At 32.8% G+C, this 18,535-nt stretch overlaps 1 protein-coding gene across 3 annotated transcripts in view; it reads right to left on the bottom strand.

The window, feature by feature from the left end:
* LOC129219983 (ral GTPase-activating protein subunit beta-like) overlaps positions 1–18,535 on the bottom strand; it is a 91,278-nt gene that overhangs the window by 10,917 nt on the left and 61,826 nt on the right. For all 3 annotated transcript variants that reach the window (XM_054854307.1, XM_054854306.1, XM_054854305.1), the window contains 7 exons: positions 17,936–18,060; positions 14,967–15,137; positions 14,815–14,887; positions 14,564–14,734; positions 12,635–12,767; positions 10,754–10,930; positions 9,491–9,730 (listed from right to left, as the gene is read on the bottom strand). In XM_054854307.1, coding sequence (XP_054710282.1) covers positions 9,491–9,730; positions 10,754–10,930; positions 12,635–12,767; positions 14,564–14,734; positions 14,815–14,887; positions 14,967–15,137; positions 17,936–18,060 — 1,090 coding nt within the window. The remainder of the gene's footprint in view (positions 1–9,490; positions 9,731–10,753; positions 10,931–12,634; positions 12,768–14,563; positions 14,735–14,814; positions 14,888–14,966; positions 15,138–17,935; positions 18,061–18,535) is intronic.

The following is an 18,535-nucleotide window of genomic DNA, read 5'->3' on the forward strand; positions in this document are numbered from 1 at the left end:
TTCTGATAGCTTCAACATAACAGGTTAGATTTTAAATTTTTAGTTACTTACAGTTTGGTCCAAAGAATTACTTGAACTACTATTTACAAGCATAAAGCTAAAAGTAATTGCTCGGTAGTCAAAGTTTAGGCAAAAATTCAAATAAAAACCAAATAGCTTGTTACAGCAATGGTACTCAACTGGTGGTACATGTGAGGAAAATTCGTGAAGGGTACAAAGCGAAATATAAAAAATTATATGAAATTATATTTACAATATTACAAAAGTGAGTAATATTGTGTGATCCTACCTTGAAACTAAAGAATTACAATATTTTTTAAATAAAATTCTGGACTAATATTGAAAAAGAACACCTAGAAGTAGCAAACACTGCTGAAAAATACCTTCTGTGATTTATGCCAACCTACTTTTCTAGAACAATGGCAATCCCACGTGACTCACATTACCATTTGACAAAGTTTTGCGAAAGTAAATGCCATGTAAATTAAAGAGACATCATCTCCAACTTAAAAATAAAGTTTTTTATAGTCATCTGGGATACAGTAAGAAGTTAGGGATATCAGTATTTCAAATTTTAATACAAACAGATGGTAATTAAACCAGAATTTGGCTCCGTGACTCACATTACAAAAAAAAAAGGAACTCAAGTATTTTGGATTACTAAAAACGTATAACTTCTCCTCGCTCAGAATAAAAATGTCTGAAAAAGGTATTTCACGGAACAAAATACATTTCTAAGTAAGGATATACACAAAAATTTCATTTATTTTACAGTTGTTGATTCGTTAAACAATAATTTGAGTGCGACTTTTGTTACACAGTTTCGTGACTCACATTACTTTTCCCACTTTACTCTTCGATGTTCAAGTATTACTGATTTCAAAACATCTTTTTTTGTAACTTTTGCTGCAATTTCACTTGATTTCAATGTAGATTAATGCTTAACTGCCTATTTAAATGACACAATAATTTTTTTAAAAAAAATTATTTCAAATTAAAAATTAATAAATGTCAAAGCATAGGTTAAAGCTAATAAAAATTAGTTATTCTGTAGGAAGAGCAGCGGTACAAGTGTAAAATATCATCTTGGATTACAAAAAGTTGAGTTTCTTATGAATCAGCTTAGAGAATAAAATATTTTTTCCACGTTTTCATGCCACTTCCAGTATTTTTCTGTTGGTTGCATTGTAGTGATTTAAATTCTACGTTGATCTTGATACAACTGGTAACTTTTACAAGTCACTATGCACTATTACATTCCAGGTGGCGCCAGACATCCCATTTAATATTGCATAATGGTTGCAATTATTGTTGGCTGTTGGAAGTAGTCTCTGCAAAGAATTTACTTTTCTTAATGACGACTGATGAAGAATGGATTTTAAACAGCTCATATAGGAGTAAATGAGGTGTTGAGCTTGCTTTTTCGAGTTTTTCCATCCTACATCTTTTTACTCTCAAAGTAATCTAGTTAAACCATTCTTTTCATAAAATTCTTAAATTAAGCCTAGAATTAATTGAGAAAAATAATTTTCTTTGGGTGAGTCTTTCTTGCCACTGAAAGCTTTTTCACAAATCTACATTGCATTTACTACTGAATAACTTTCTTGCAACTACAGCTTTGCCACGAGGCGAGTTGAACAAATTTTGCTTTGCTTTGGCTTGTGCCTTTCTTTATGTACTGACACATTTGTGTACTCGTTGAGGCGATCTTCAAGAAGTCTGAATTTAGTCACTTTTTTCCCCCTTGAAAGTTTTCTGTCTTTATTTTTTATCTCATCTTGAATTGTTCGATCCAACTTTAGTTTTTCAATTTTTAGTCTTCCTATAACTCCTGCCTCCGGAGACAATATTTCTGTTATTATAATTACGATCTTTTCGGCACCTTTTCTGACATTCTGCTGTCACTGATGCCTTAGTTCAAAAACTCTTTTTTTATTGGTAGATAAAGCCCTTTAGAACTACAGAAGACAAAAACGTTCATGTGGAACATATTAGAAATCTGAGGGCAAAAAAATTGACTCTTGCAATAATTAAAACACTATAAAACAATATACTAAATAAAACTGAGCTACTTAATGTCAATACTATTATTAATCATATATAGGCATGTGTGTAAAGGCTAACCTCCCATTAGCTCCTAAAAGAGCATTAGGATACATTATATACCATTAAGAAGGCAATGTTATGTTATATTGGCTGTGATGCAAATTACGGGTGACTCACGTAACAAGATAAATATGATTATTTTCAAAAAAGAATATTTAAAAAAAAAAAAAAAACAAATTGGCCTATAATTTCTTTTTAGTTACATAACTGAGCAGAAGAAACAGTAAGATTGTTTTAATTTGCAAGCTTTAAAATTTATAAATATTAAATAATTGAATTTTTCATGACTCATGTTACATAAAATTCAATGATTTAACAATCAACTTCTTTCAAATATTTTAAGGAGGAATTTTAAAACTTACTACAATAAATGCCTGCTTATGGAATGAATCTTTTAGAAAAAATTTAATCAGTTAACAGAAACAATAGAAATATGCTCATTAGGGCTGGTCAATGCATCGATGTATTACCAAAAACCAGTGTGTATCCCACATCGTTAAACCGGGTTAGAATTTTTCTCTAAACTGATGCATCGATACTGCTGCAATGTCCAGATTTTCTGCCATTTTAATCTCTTAGTTTTTTCACACTTATGCTAATCAGCAGTGTATTAATCTAATCTAGCTTGCAAACAGTTAAACCTTCTTTTCTGCCAAAAAATATAAGAAATGCTCAAATGTTTTAATCTACTGGCAAAGGATACATTGATGAACTAGTAAGTTTATCACATAAGTCAATTGCCAGAAAAAAAGCAAAATTTAAAGAGCAAAATAACAACAAAAAATGCTGACATGTATTTTGGTGGTACAAGCAGCGGAGTTCCTAGCACCGGTGTCACATGGGTCGGTAACTCCTGTTAATCCCCCCCCCCCCGGCTACTGATTACAAGGAACCTTTTTTTAACACAAGAGTATATGATATTTTGAAAGGAGTGAATGAGTTAACATCCCTTTGCATTGAAAAAACAGGCTCATTGTAATCTAAAAATTTGTCTTCAATATTTTTCACTGACTTGCGCTTTTAGCACTGCTTTATAATATAATAAATTTCTTTCTCGTGCTGGAACCTGTTGATTCGTATCTGGCATGATATATAATTTTTTAAAATTCAAACAAGTTTAATAAATAATTTTAAAAAAAAAAACCTTATTTCGTGATGCATCGCTACATCGCAATATGAGGTTGGCGATGCATCACGATGTAGAAATTTCTACATCGCTCAGCCCTAATGCTTATTTAAAATTGCTTCTAGCAGAGAGAAAATTCACTCGAATGTGAGCTCATAAAACAAGTTATTTCACAAGAAAAAAATGGTTCACCAGGAGTTACCAGATACTAACTTGTAAACTTCAACTCATACTAAGAACATACAAAAAAAAGTTTTAAGATTTTATTTTTAGCACCTAGTTCCCAAATTTCGTGGAATTGCCCAAAAGCATTTTCAATTTAAACTTCTCTGAGGAATAACTCGTACTGAAACAAGTTTAATGCTGAGGATGATTTAAGGCTGTATTTGATCAACATAAATGAACTTAGCAAACGAAAACAAGCCCAGTATTCCTACTAATTATTTCCACAGACTTTTCAAATTTTATATGTGAGTAATAAAAATGTCCATTGAAATAAATTTTTGTTGTTAATTTAGATTTCCTATTAGTAATTTAAACAGTTAAACATTAACTATTATAATACGTTTGCTAAAACTGAAGTGTTTTTTTAAGGGAGGAATACACGGAGACATAGTCAGATTTTTTTTCAAGGCCTCAAAGCACTCCTTGATAAAAAGGAGTGCAGAGGAGTTTTAGAGGAGAGAAATTTATTTTGAAAGAGTGAATTTCATGAAAACATTAAATCATAAAGTGATCAATTTCATGAATAACTTTTTAAGGTTGAAATGGAAAATGGCAGGTAAAAGAAAGATGGTTACTACTTTCATTTTTAACATGTAGAATGCTTGATGTTTCATAAAAAATATTCAAATATTCAAATGCATTGCTTCAAAAAGTAAGGTAAAGTGTTTTTGCAAACGCTAATGCTAGAGCACATAAAAAAAAAGAACATAAACTAATGGGTGACATATTACAGAACTTTAACCATCATGAACTTTTGATCAAAAAAGGGGAGACACAAAGCAGGTTTGTATATGCACACATGTAGTAGTCCAGGATCTGACAGCACTTCTGTAGGAAAGTTCGAGTAGGGAGAGTTTCTTTTCAAAAATGTTTAGTAGGTGCCCTAGAAAGTATTTTGGACTCGGGTGGACATCCGACACCTGGTCACTTCTCCTGTTATGACATCATCAAAGATGGCGGCCGCTCGCTCTCATAAATGTTAAGGAATACGATAGGAACATTGAGTACGGAGAATTTTTCTTCAGAAATGTTTAGTAGGTGTCCTAAAAAGTATTTAGAGCTTATGTGGACATCTGCCATTTCGTACATTTTTTAGCTATGACGTCATCAAAGATGGCAGGCGCGCGCTTTCGTCTCCATATAAACCCAAATTTATGTTAATACTTAACAAACAAAAATTAAAATTTGGCCAGTAAGTTACAATTAGTGTTTTTAAGGCGAATAGCAATGTATTTTTACTACTGCTATAACTTAATAACTATTTTTTTATTTTTTTGTTGAACTTAATAAAATTATACTTGAAAGAGGTTGTTACAATTTGGTTGCAAACCCGCACTATTACACTTAAAGAAAGAGCAACAGGTTATTTCATTTGCTCTACAAGTACAGGAAGATTTGGCACATTTCAAGCAATTACATGCTCTAATAAAATCAGCTGGAAATCTCTGTAAGTTCTTTTCTCGCATCAAATCATCAATCATACAAAACCGAATTCACAAGGATCTAAGTCAACAGTAACATCGTCAATACAATGGCGTTGTAGGTATGTGTAAAAATATGATCTTAATAAGTGACTCTTAGCACTTCTGCTAGTAGGTGGCAAGTTATCAGTGTTAATATTTTTCGCATGATGATACAGTCATAACCTAAGTTCATCTAAAGCTTTACAGAATGACCCTTTTTGCAGTACTTGCACTAAGTATTCTTCTGCAGATTTAAGGCTTTGCTCTATATAAATCCAGTCAGATGATACGCCAAAACTCTCCAAATACCCTACAGATGCACAATAAAGAGCAGATTTTTTGGTACCAAATTTACTTGTATAATCTGATCCAGATAGTGCGTGGGTGGCAGGAAGCAACGAACATAAGTTTTCACCTATTTTTCGGTGAATATCATTAACAGATAATAATCGCGTAGAATCACCAACTCCAGTACGCACCCAAAGTTCCCGAACACCAAATCGTTGAAGAGTAAGATAGTGAAACAAAGCTAACACCATTATATCAGTGTCGGCGCTAACAAGAACGATTTAGTGAATCCACACAGGGATGCATGTTTTGAATGAATCAACATTCTGAAGTCAGCTTCCTCTACTGTCAGACAGTTTAATTCTGGGTGATTTATCTGTTTTCCACTTTGCAAAGATGTACAGTTAAATATTACATCATCCTCTTCATCACCATGAAGAGGCACTAAAAGTGTGGTTGGTATTATGTGGTGTTTCAGTCAAAGAAGCTGTCACTGTATCAGTATTTGCAACATCAGTTTGTTTCTTTGAAGATCCCCAAAAGCTGCTGAGTTGGACAGGCAATGGAATATCTTCTGAGATTTTGACCACATCTATAACGATGCTGCTACCTTGTCTTTGAACCCTTTCAGACTTTTTAGGAGAAAATTTGCGATAACTGTCAAAAATGTGCTCTATTCTTCCACATTTCTTCGTGATGCTCCCGATGTATGACGAAAAAGTTGAAACAGCATCACCAAACGTTTTACTTTCATTTGTCATAACCTTTCGTACAGAGTTCATGACGTCGACTATAAAACAGGTTTAATCGTCAGACTTGAACTACGTCTATCTGAACGAATCAAATTTCTGAGAAGTTGGACGAGTTTCAAAAAATTGTCCCAGTACAAAAATTGCTCTGACATTTTCCTTCCTCGGCTGACAAACCTCTCAAAGTCTGAGAAGAGTTTTTCCATATTACCATCTACATCTATATGATTTGATTTTTTTCCCATGCCAGAGAAATATTCTGCTGAATGTTTTGTAAGTTTTCAAACTCTGTAGCGTAGGACTCAATGGAATGTTCTGCCAAAAAAGATTTCACCTGCAATCTGAACATGTTTTCTCCCAACATGAACATCCCCTTGACACCTCTCACATAATTCTTTCCATGTAAAACCGATTGTAGCACATTTACCCCAAACACTGAAATTCTATAAACACATTGGATATTCCACTTCCTTGAAGATATTTACCTAAACAACATAGTACAATTTTAGCTATATGGAATGCATCCATAACCAGTACAATATTGAAAAATTTATCTGGATTGCTAAGTTGCACTTCGCGTGTAATAGCGTATACACCTTCGTCACAGGTTACTGGTAAATAATTTTGATCCAACTGATCAAGATCACTATTGAAATTCAATATAGCAGTGTAAACTGTAGCATGCTGATTTACTCGGTTTCGAATCACTGGTAGAAATCCGACTTGTTGTTGCTGCATATTTTCATCTGTACAAAGTGCATTAAAAGCGCTCCAGGATGGGACAAGCTGTTCAAGGTTTTTTTCTTGATTACGATGCTCGTAATCAACAATGACATCAAAGCTGTGTAAAAGAGGTTGTGTAATTCTTAAAAACTGCCATAACTTGTCTGAATTTTCGTATTTCTTCTTTTCATTCTCATCCATTCTAAATAAATTTGAGGAAACTTCATAATTGCTTGGAAGATCAGGACGTTTTGCCAGTTTGAAATACAATTGTATCTTCTAGCATGGAAGTAGTTCTTGAATTGCTTTCAAACCTCGTGTGATACCAGTTTCCGATAAGCATGGTTTAACTGATGTCTTGCTGTTTATCTTAGAATAATACGCACACAGTGTCATGAGAGCCTCCTATACCGGATAAAGTAGATTCTTCGTAGTCAAAGTTATCGAAAGCGCCAACCGTATATAAATCAGTCTTAAAATGACTGGGCATTGGCACTGCAGTAGGAGACTATTTAAGAGCATATTGTGCAAGATTATGGTGGTGACGAATGACCTCACTGTAGCTGACACTGAAGCCGAGATGATTCAAGCTTGTTATCAATGCTTTACTTTTGCATTTCTGATGTATTGCTTCGCCCATCATCATATGTAAAGGAGTTTTTTTACTTCCACGATGCATGTTATAGTACATTATTTGTAATAATGCTTGTGCCTTCAGGTACCACTTCTGAGAATACTTTCTCTTTTCTTCCTCTTCTTGTTCATTGTCAAGTTATTTCATGGAGTTTTGATCTATGTCAAATAATGTACTGAAAAAGTTTATTAAAACATCAGGTATTTTACTTTTAGTCCAAGAGCTTTTAAGGTCTTGCGCATCGCCAAATTTATCGCTGAGTTCGAAATCTAGCTCCTGCAATGCGTCTCTTAGTAGAATGGCTCATTCTGTTACAGGATTGCAGCTTCTAAGGACATCTGCTACTTCTGTGTGATGATTCGCAGAAAAAAATATAAACGGTTTGTTTGCCTCTATAGGTTTGGCGAAAGTAATGTCATTTTGAAAGTAATCACACAGCATTAGTTTAAGCTCCTTGTTGCTGATTTTGATGCCCTCATTTTGCATATTAAACTTGTCTCGAATGTAACTGAGCGTGTATCCGTAGTCTTCATGCAGTCCAGATTTGATGTCATGAGCTATAAGCGAAAAGGCTGCCACCTTTTCTGAAACTGGAGGTGTACTCTTCTCATCTGCTTCAAGTTTTTGTTTGTACTGCAATAAATATCCAGAAATACAATTGTTATGGCACAAAAGATCGGCGCCGAAAACACTTAATACATCCTCCAAATCACAAGTGCGGTTGAAAACATCATCTTGTAAGTATAATGTGACTTTTAAAAACTCCTTAGCTCTCGGATACTCACTTATTCTGTTCTTCTCGCAAATGCGATTATGTGGTACATGGTTACAGATGATACACAATTGTAATTGATGAGGAATACCTCCTGCTTGAGGACTGTGATGACGTGCACGCTTCCTTCCAGATTTCCTTAAACTTTCCTGCACATTTGACTGAGCAGTAATGATGCCGTCATCTTCATCTTTTGATATTTCCTTCTCATTTTGAAGCTGTAAAAGAGGTTTCTTATGACACTATTGCTTATAAGAATTATTCATATGGCAGTACAGCAACTCTTCCTCACTTAAGGCGTTCAAACGCTTAGTAACTATGTCATTTCGCAATTTTACAGCGGCCCTGTATTTTTCACGACCATTTTCTGTACTTATCACACTATTATCGCTTTTATTACACATAATGCAAGTCTTTTCAACTGGTTTAAGGTTTCTTATGCTGTCTTTTGACACTCTCGACAATTTAATAATATTCATATCTCAATTTTGTTTCGATAAATCACGAACAAAACAATCATTCAGATTAACAGCGTTTCATCATTTCGAAAACCACCCTCTGTTGCACTCATAACACATCATATAATTCAATGGCTGCCAACTTACTGCTTCGAAGAATAACAACGCGCTCGAATGTTACGTCTGCGCCGCCTATAGTGGAACGACTAATAAACATTCTGATTGATTAGTCACACCAGGTAAAAATGGCAAATAAACATTTTTTTACATAAATAGTTTTTGAGTATAATTTTATACGGTTATTCAACGATTGACAGTTGAAAAAATAATTTTAAAGAATGAATTTTAAAAAAGGAAAATAAATAAAAAACAATAAAATAAATTGTTTTCAAATTACTTTTTCGAGAAAACTTTAACACTGTAACTTAAAAGTAAAATAGTTAATACAAATTAGTATAAAAATTTGCAAGAATCACGCAAAAAAGTCAAGTATTAAAATAAATATGAGCATTTATGTGATCGAGCGGCCGCCATTTTTGATGACGTCATAGCAGGAGAAGTGACTAGGTGGCGGATGTCCACCCGAGTCCAAAATACTTTCTAGGACGCCTACTAAGCATTTTTGAAAAAAAATTCTCCCTACTCAAACTTTCCTACAGAAGTGCTGTCAGATCCAGGACTATAGTGTATGAATAAAATATGCAAGTGTTCATTACACAAACTAAGATCTAAGAGTTAAGAGACAGATACCATGCTTTGCAACAAAAATTCTATTTACATTTGAAAAAGTTTTTAATGATACAACTTTTTTTCCCCAGTTTTTAAATGTAAATGAAGAACAATTAAAAAAAGTTTTTAAAATGCCGAAACAAACCTCTGTGCAAATTTAAATATTTTTAACTGCCTTTTTTTTACTAGTAGATATTGTTATTCTAGTGATAGTTACCTAAAGGGAAAGAAATATGATCATCCAAATTTTCCAACCATACTACAACTACTTTCATGTCACAAGCAATAGCACAACTGTGTTGTCTTCCAAATTTTCGGCCTGAACTTCTACCTTGGCCAGGCAGCAAATCGTCACTGGAGTCCAAATTCAATGACATAGCTCTTGGAATAGTTGTTTCTGAAATGGAATTGGAGGGCATTGTTCTCCTATCTATCTCCTTTGTAAAATCCTTATTTTCTAAAATAGATAAAATAAAGATCACATTTCTTCATAATGACCATGGAGTTGTTCAGAAGTCAATGTATTCCAGAAAGAAACATTGAGAAAATCAGTGTTGTTGACTTATAAATGTTTGAAATATTAGTTTTATTAAATCAAAAAAGTATATTATGATTACAATATTATATATTTGCTTTTTTAGTCATTGAAAAAAAAAAAATATTACATCAAAATTTAGAGAAATTGGAGCAAAAAAAAAAAATTTTTTTTCATTAAACAAATGAAAGGTACTCTATGATGCAAATTTAAATTTATTTATAACAATGTTAATTTGCTAAAGGTAATGTCAGATTTTTTTCAAGTACTAGAGTTCAAAAGCACAGGTGGAGAAACCTAGCAATGTATCGTACCGCCTGGAGGAAGCAGACGGAGAAAGCCTTGGCCTGCACCAGGCTGTTGTGCTGATGAAGAAGAAGAGTTCAAAAGGAAGTTTAATTAAATGCTACAACATTTTACTCCAAATTCATAACATTCAAAATGCACAGAACATTAAATTAATTTATATTTTCAGAAACTCTGAGGTAACTTCAGCACAAAACTCAGTACTACAGTGCAATTATGGGTAGAAAAAAATCTAAAAGGTTTTGCAAGAGCTCAGCTTGACATAAGAGCATAATAAACTGATACTTTCAATTATCCCACCATAAGACATTAAATTAAAATGAAATGTATTTTAGATCATTTTTTTCCCACCAAACTATTGAAATTGTAAGCAGTTTTTAATGAAACACTGGCAGGTTTAATCAAATTGCATGAATTTTCAGAAGAATGATGAATGCTAAAACTCAAGTGCACACATATTTGCTCTTTTCCTTTCTGAGATTTACACATTCATTTGTTATCATGCTGGTAACTTTTTAACAAATGCAGAATGAATGTTGAAAAAAAGTAATAATGTGACAAAATAGTTTTGGAGTAAAACCTTTTTGCACTGATTAGTGTCAAATAAAAAGGGGGGGGGAGTTAACACATAAGACTCACCCTTATTTCTTAATGTTACTTCCACAGCATCTATAACTTTAGTGTCTTTTCTCACAGCCTTTTCTTGATTAGCAGTGTTGGGGACAACAAAGGCCAACTCGGAAGACACATCAGACCAGTACAGTACCTTATGTTTGCCATTGTAAATACCTACAGTTTCTTCTTCAGGAATTAGTTCTAGAAAGATGCATTGCACAAAATTAAAAATTAAATGAAATCAGAAGTTTTACTACATTAGCTATGGTAAATATTAGCCAATAGGAGTTGAAACATTAATACTGTAACAATGTAATGACATCGATTCTGCCGTGGGTAGGTAAACGGCAGTATCTGTAGAAATGAGTTTTCGGGATATGTGAAGAAATGTGTGGTGGATTCAATGCTAAAAATACAAAAATGTTGGAACTAAGACATTTTTTTTGCATCTTTTTTTCAGCGGAAAACAAATAAGAGAACTTGTACAATAAAGATAACATACAATAGATGACGAAAATGCAAAAAAATAAAAAAATTTGCAGTTACTGCCCTTTACCTGCATAGGGAAGTATTAATAATGAAATCAGGTATACAATATAAAAGGAAAATATGCTACTCATTGTTAGGAAGCATTAATTTATCCATTTTTAACAAAAAAATTCATTTCTTTGTGAAGAATGCTACCCTTTTAACTCCTTAACGATCGGATAATTTTCAAGAAAACGGTCATAAAAGTGTCTACTTTCTATTTAAGAAAATGATATAAAAATAAGTGTATGAACAACATGTGCATTCATTTTTTCATTTTCAATGTTTTTTAGGTTGAAATTAAATTTTTTTTTAAATTTTATGAAAAGTCAACAAGCGAGCCCAAGCAAACAGCGAAAATTTAATAAATATGTCTTTTATACATTAAAAAATAATTTTATTAATATTTTGTGTAATATAAGTAAAGATAAGTAAATTTTTCTTGTGTGGTAAATTTCAAAGCTTCATACAGAGGCCAACGTCACAATCTGGTAAGTTAGAACCAAATTTCCTTTCTTCATCTCTGCAATTACATTTAAAATGGGCTGGTGCTGCCATCTAGTGTACAAAGAGAGAAATAAAATTTATTCCGGGCGAAATAAATGAATTGGTTTTAATAGTTTCGTCTTGTTAATATTGCACACCCCAGCACAGCGCTATCACAGGAGCGAGAAATGGAGGTCGAAATCCCAGAACGGCATAGACACGGGAGCGAGCGGGAAGGGGTTAATACAAGAAAGAGGTAATAAACAGTTAACAACTTAAAGTTATATTTAATGTTGTGTGATTTTCTCCTGTGGCGACAAGCAGGGCTACTAGTACTATCCGAAGCTCCAAAACGGATTCAAAGCTTCTCTTACCATTTTTATTAGTTATCAAATTCTTAATTTTGCCAGTTACACCACTTTGAGGTGCTTCATACTTGAACAAATAAATTAAAATAGGGTACACTTTTTAGCAGTAGGACAATACCATTAAGATTAGTATAACCTTAACTTCATGCCTTCAAAACACATTTACACGAAAAATATTTTAATTCATTTTTAATACTATTATTATGTCACTACTTGGCTTAAATTTCCAAACTCAGTCCCGAAATTCAACACAAAAAATAAATTTCTCAGGCTTACAATACACAAAACTAGTCTTAAAACATATGTGCCCTTTAAAATTCCAGAAAATTATCATATTTTAGGAAGCTTTCAGAAATATTTGTTTTCAATTTTCAGAGCTGTTTTTTTTTAATATATGGATCATTTTCATAAGTTTTTAAAGTTATTTATTAAAAAAGAATAAAAAATGTTACTTGTCAAAATTTGATAGTTAAGAAAATGAAAAAAGTTAAAGCTTTTTTACATACTACAACAGCATCTATACCTAAATCGTCGTCAGGGAGAATTTTCCAAGCGGTAGAAATGTGTCCAGTCCAGCCAGCATGTCTTTTAACATCTACAGGCCAACCCAAAGATCTCAAAAATTCTGAAAAATGAGGATGGACATCTGGAGAACCCTAAAAAAAAAAAATCAAACACTATGCAATTTAGAAGTATGTTTCTGAAACACTTTGTGCACAAACTGCAGCTTTTACGAAGAGGAGGAATACAAATAAAAACTGCTGAAAACCTGATGCAAGTCTTGAAAGAACCTAGCTATTATTAAATAAACTAGGAGTATTCAGGGTTGTAGTGGGAAATGTTTTTCTTTCTGAAAGCAAACCTCATCCATCTGGACAAGACACAATTTTACATTAGTCACCATAACAACTGCATTAGTGATCGGTTAAAAAAAAAACCATTCCAGCACAAATTTCACAAGAAAAGACACCAACAAAAAAATTTCTAAAAAAAAACTTTTTATCCTCTCTAAAACCACAAAAATTGCTGCCAAGGTATTTTGGTCTTTTCAAGGCTCATGGGTGGCAGCATTAAACGGAAATGGCTTTTTTTTAAATTCTTTAATGTGAGAAAGTTTCTCTAGGCATTTTAATACCTGATTCGATGTTCCATTCACTAATGCTTGCATTGAAGTGATTCCTGATGATTGCCTTCCTTTCAATAAATAAAGTTCTAGTTTAAAACTAGTGAGCAACTTACTCAAATTAGATAATAAAAGGGGCACATCTCAAAAGCATAGTTTAGGAGTGTTTTTAAGTGTGCTGAAGTGTATAAAAAACCAACGAAATTTCTTTCTACTGTAGGAGTCACAAGAACAGTTTCAATTTCAGATTTAAAAAATAAAATAAAAAAACTTTATCATAGGACATTACCAAATTATGGTGGCCTGTAGTTGTAAATGTTCAAAAGTTGCCCTTAATAGCTCTAAATCACACTAAGTCTGCTCATTTCATAAGCTGATAGTTTTTTTTTTTTTATTTTAGTTTAGCACAGTTAAGAGGTAGCAGCCACTGAGGTATTATCAAACATATGTTTGTGTAATCAATAAAGATGCGAGTGTATGAATTCCAAGTATGATCAGTAAGTAAAGACAACATATAAACAACATATAATTAAATTAAAATGCTTTCGCAAATCTCGGAATAGTAAGTTTGGAATTCTACAACACACAACTACATGCCACAACAGATTTTGCACATTTTGTTTTTTTCTTTTGAAATATATATTACATTTATACACATATAAAGACATCAAACTAATGAATGAAAACTGCTAAATACTCAGACAGGCTGAAGGAGCCAATGTGGTCCCTAAAGATTTTTTGAGAGAATTCATTTAAAATTTCTCATTGAGTCGGTCTGCCCACCTGATGCATCTTCTTTTATGATTGAGTAAAAACTGAGTACATAATAATGTTCAGTGATTTAACTGTTACTAGAGCTTGTTTCCCTTTAAAAGAGAAAAGGGTACAGTTTTTGGCTCATGAGCAGGTCGATAGTGTTTATAGCTTTTGGAATTTAAACAGGCTGCAAAAAGAGGAGGTACAGTTGAAACTAGGGTGAATAGCATTTTTTTCTTGCTATACAAGGAGGAAGAGAAAGAAAAAAAAAGTTTCTACTTTAAAATAACTTTAAGACCACTGTGACCCCTCCCATCTTACTAGGTATGAAGTTCTATATTTACACTGCTCTATGGCTGATGACTAAACAATTAAATAGGCAGTTAAATAGAGTCATACTATGAACATTCAGAAATCTACATTAAGTGCAGTTAGTTATTTGATTTTTTGGGCAACAAACTATGAGAGGGGCAACACAGGTCCCTTCTGTCTTTCTAGTATTAATACATCTAGTGTTACAGAATCAAGAAAATCTACATTTTCTTACAATTCAAATCTTAAAGGAATACAAACCACATTTTGTAGAAATGATTCTACTGATGTTTGTCCACTTCGAACATAAAATATGAAAACTGTGTCTACAGTTCTACTAGGTGTATTATCGATATCTTCCAACTTAGCCAAAAAGTTTTCAGCAGTTTGCTCTAAGGAAACTACAGATGGTATTGGTTGTGTGAGAGTCTCCTTGAAAAGGAAAAAAAAGTGTGAGGTTTTAGTACTATGTATTACACATAACACATTTTCTGAGTTTGTTTTTTACTTACTTTTAGAGCATCTGTATTGAGGAACCCAAGATGAGACAAGAAAAGACGGGACGTTTGAAATTCCTCACATAAACTTTAAAAAAAAAAGATGTTAATAAAATAGCACATTATTGATGGCTGGTATTAAAAAACAAAGAACAATTATTTTGTACCTAGGGGCTTTGCATTCCGTTTCAGGATTTGGATATTCAATGTACTGAGACTCTACTTGCAGTTTTACAGAACTTTCGAAATTAATTTGATTCTCTATGAGCTTTGCCAGTTTTTCACACTCCTCGGGACTTACACGAGAAATTTCTTCCAGAGATGGTATGCTTTTATCGCTAGTAGGAATAAAAAAAGGATGAAAAAATGTTTATTTAAATGCTGAACACTGAAACAACAAATGAAAGCTGTGTTTTGAACTAAAACTTATTTTCTGATTGATAAATATAATAGTATAGGGTTTGAAATAGAGCACGGGATTGCACGAAACGCACACAAAATCGGTAAATCCCACGTAATCCAAAGGTCTATGCAAGATTCCCCCCCCCCCTAAATTCTTAAATTTGATAACGAACCCCAGACGGGCAAAGCGGAGAAGAGAAACTTTTTTTGCTCTGTGCGGTAGTATTGGTGAAGAGCAACGATTAGCTCCCCCCTCCCGCCCCCCCCCCACCAGAATTGGCGCAATCCGGGTTTCCTCCTCTCATCAGACTTAGAGAGCAACCCTACTGACAACGCTACGTCATCCATTCTTTTATACAAATAAATAAGAGAGGTCATAGGTTACAATGTATTTCTTAAAGCTCTCGGCTTGTTTTGAAATGCATCCAATCCTTTTCGCCATTTTGTCTTTGACAGTTCAAACCTTGTATTTTAAAAATTTCAAACTCCATAGTCCTTTTTCATTTTGGAAAGATGGAAAAATTTTTAATAAAGCTTCTGTCAATTCAAAGCAATTCAAGTTACATCAACGAATTCCGATTTGTCGGCATCAACGAATTCCGATTTGTCGGCATCAACGAATTCCGATTTGCCGGCATCAACAAATTCTGATCCACCAACATCAACTGATTCCGATCCACCACATCAACTGATTCCAATCCGCCAACATCAACTGATTTCGATCCGCCAACATCAACTGATTCCGATCCGCCAACATCAACTGATTCCGATCCGCCAACATCAACTGATTCCGATCCGCCAACATCAACTGATTCCGATCCGCCGACATCAATTGATTCCGATCCGCCGACATCAACTAATTCCGATCCGCTGGTCGAAATGCGATTTGAAAGCTGCTGGAAACAGTCCATTTTCAATAGGAATAGGCAATTTTTTACTTTAACTTTTTGATCGTCAGAAAAAAAAAGTCTTAGTGCAGTGGAAATATTATTCTAATCAATAGGGACTGAACCATGTTCGAATAATTAGATCCAGAAAACGGTCTATTACAAAATAATAAAAATTGAGCGTATGTGTACGTTACTAAGTTGTAAAATATTTTATTAAAAATGAAATAAAATAAAATAGCAAAATTACTGAATAATTATTTGAAAATGGGGTTAATATTGCGCTAAAAAAATGTAATTTAAAAATGAATAAATAGAAAAATAAAATAAAAATGAATTATTAAAAAATCCTAAACAACTATTCAGTACTTACAAATCCCCCAAATTTCTCCCTCAAATTCAAAAAATCCCCCCTGGAATCTGAAGTAAAGGGGGAAATCCTCCGCTAGAAATTGAACCCTGTTTCAAACCTTGAAGAATACATAAAAACATATACAAAGATGAATAATGAAATTACACGGTTGCCATTAAATATTTATTATCTGCACTGTAGAAATGTTCATGTGAACGTCCGATAAGAGAGAGGGTACAATGGAAGAGTGAATGTCTACGTGCAGCAATGTTCCCATCAATTTTCCTGAGGGAACATTCCTAGTAATTGATTACACACAATATGTGTATGCGATCATATACATAATAGGTCATAACATGAAAATGTTTGAAGTTTAAGAGTATAAGCTACATTTCTAAAAAATGTTTGAGAGTATACGGAGTATTATACCCTATGTTAACACCACTGTCTATGAGATATTCATTTATGCAGGAAGCCAGAGATCGTTTTCAAAATATTCCACTGAAATTCAAAGAATAAATACTTAAAAAGGCATCTGAAATTTGATCGAGAATGAAAGTTTTCCCTTAATCTGAAATTCTATACAGGTCTACCATTTTGAAGTTTTTGAGGGGACAAAGGTTCTTAATGTAAATTATATCAAAAAAACACGCCCACTTACATGTAAATACATTAATTTTTTTAAAGCTGGGAACGGGTTAAAAGCTTTTATCAAAGCCGGATTGCATGAAATCGAATACCAACATAAGTAGTACAACATAGATGTCAACATTTGAATCTAAAAGTTTGGAGACTTTGTACAAACGAATATGACAAAAAAAAAAAAGTAAAAAGAATTTTTTAAATAAAAATAGGGATTTTTTAAAGTAAGCTTATATGGAATCTGATATTCTGCATTTTGAACTCTCCCAGGATCCTTTACTCAAAAATTGAGCTTACTATTATGTTTTGAAGTAAAAAAAAAAAAACTACAACTTTTTAGGTTTAAAACATATTTAAAAAGAGACAAAAGTTTTTTTTTTTCTCATAAGTAATAATTGATATTCCTTGCAGCAGATTAAGATTTAGGAAATTCAGATAAAAATCTGGAATGTTTTATCGTAGTTTTGGGGAAACACAAATTCGAAAAAAAAAGGAAAAGTAAAAGAACATACATCAAAAATGACTTTTTCATACTGTTGTATGAAAAAGTATAATTTTTGCGATTGTGAATGGTTTACTGTAAGGATTTTTCCTGAAATTATAATCACGAAAAAATCCCTTTTGGGGAATTTTGCCGTTTTGATGAAAATTTGGGAGTTATTTACATCATTAAGGATATAGGGAGAAGGCATCAAAACTCGGGAGTCTCCTGAACGAATTGGAAGCATTGGCAAATAAAGTACAAGCATAATTAAACTCAAATAAATATACTTAAATTATTTTTTATTTAAATATAAGATCAAAGGAAAGAAATAATAGAAATGTTTACAATTTAAACATTAATACAACTTACACCTGACACATTGGAATTTTATCGACAGCATCTTGAAGGTACCGCTGTTTGATGTTGTATGTTGTTCCAACATCATTCATGGGCAAAGGTCTACCAGGGTTAACTGAAAAATATTTGCTGCCAGACTGAAAATGAAAAGAACATTAAGACCATAATTGCTAGAAAGAAAAAAAATCCATATTTTACACTGCTTGTAACAAATTCACAGAAATTGTCCTTTAATCATGATAGTCAAGTATTATTTTTGTTTATTAGCTTATTTTTGTATGAAAACTTAATATAAAAACATTTAAAAGCACAAATAGCAATAAAAATTACAGACACGTATGTTCTGGTTGCAAGAAACAACTTTTTCAGGGCAACAATAAGCTGCAAATTGAAAGACATTTGACAAAAGAGACAATGGATAAAGTTCATAAATCAATTTTAGCCATAGGTAAGCTCTTTTATCAGGGGGTATAAGGATGGAACATAAATTAGTAGGCTCATGAAATTTCATCGAAAAAAAAGTAAAACTTGAAAAATGTATGGTAAATGAAAATAGAATCAACTTAAATATACAGTCAATTCGCGATAACTCAAAGTCCAATAACTCGAATA

The sequence above is a fragment of the Uloborus diversus genome, chromosome 4 (genome assembly GCF_026930045.1).
Source record: "Uloborus diversus isolate 005 chromosome 4, Udiv.v.3.1, whole genome shotgun sequence".
Taxonomy (NCBI): Eukaryota; Metazoa; Arthropoda; class Arachnida; order Araneae; family Uloboridae; genus Uloborus; species Uloborus diversus.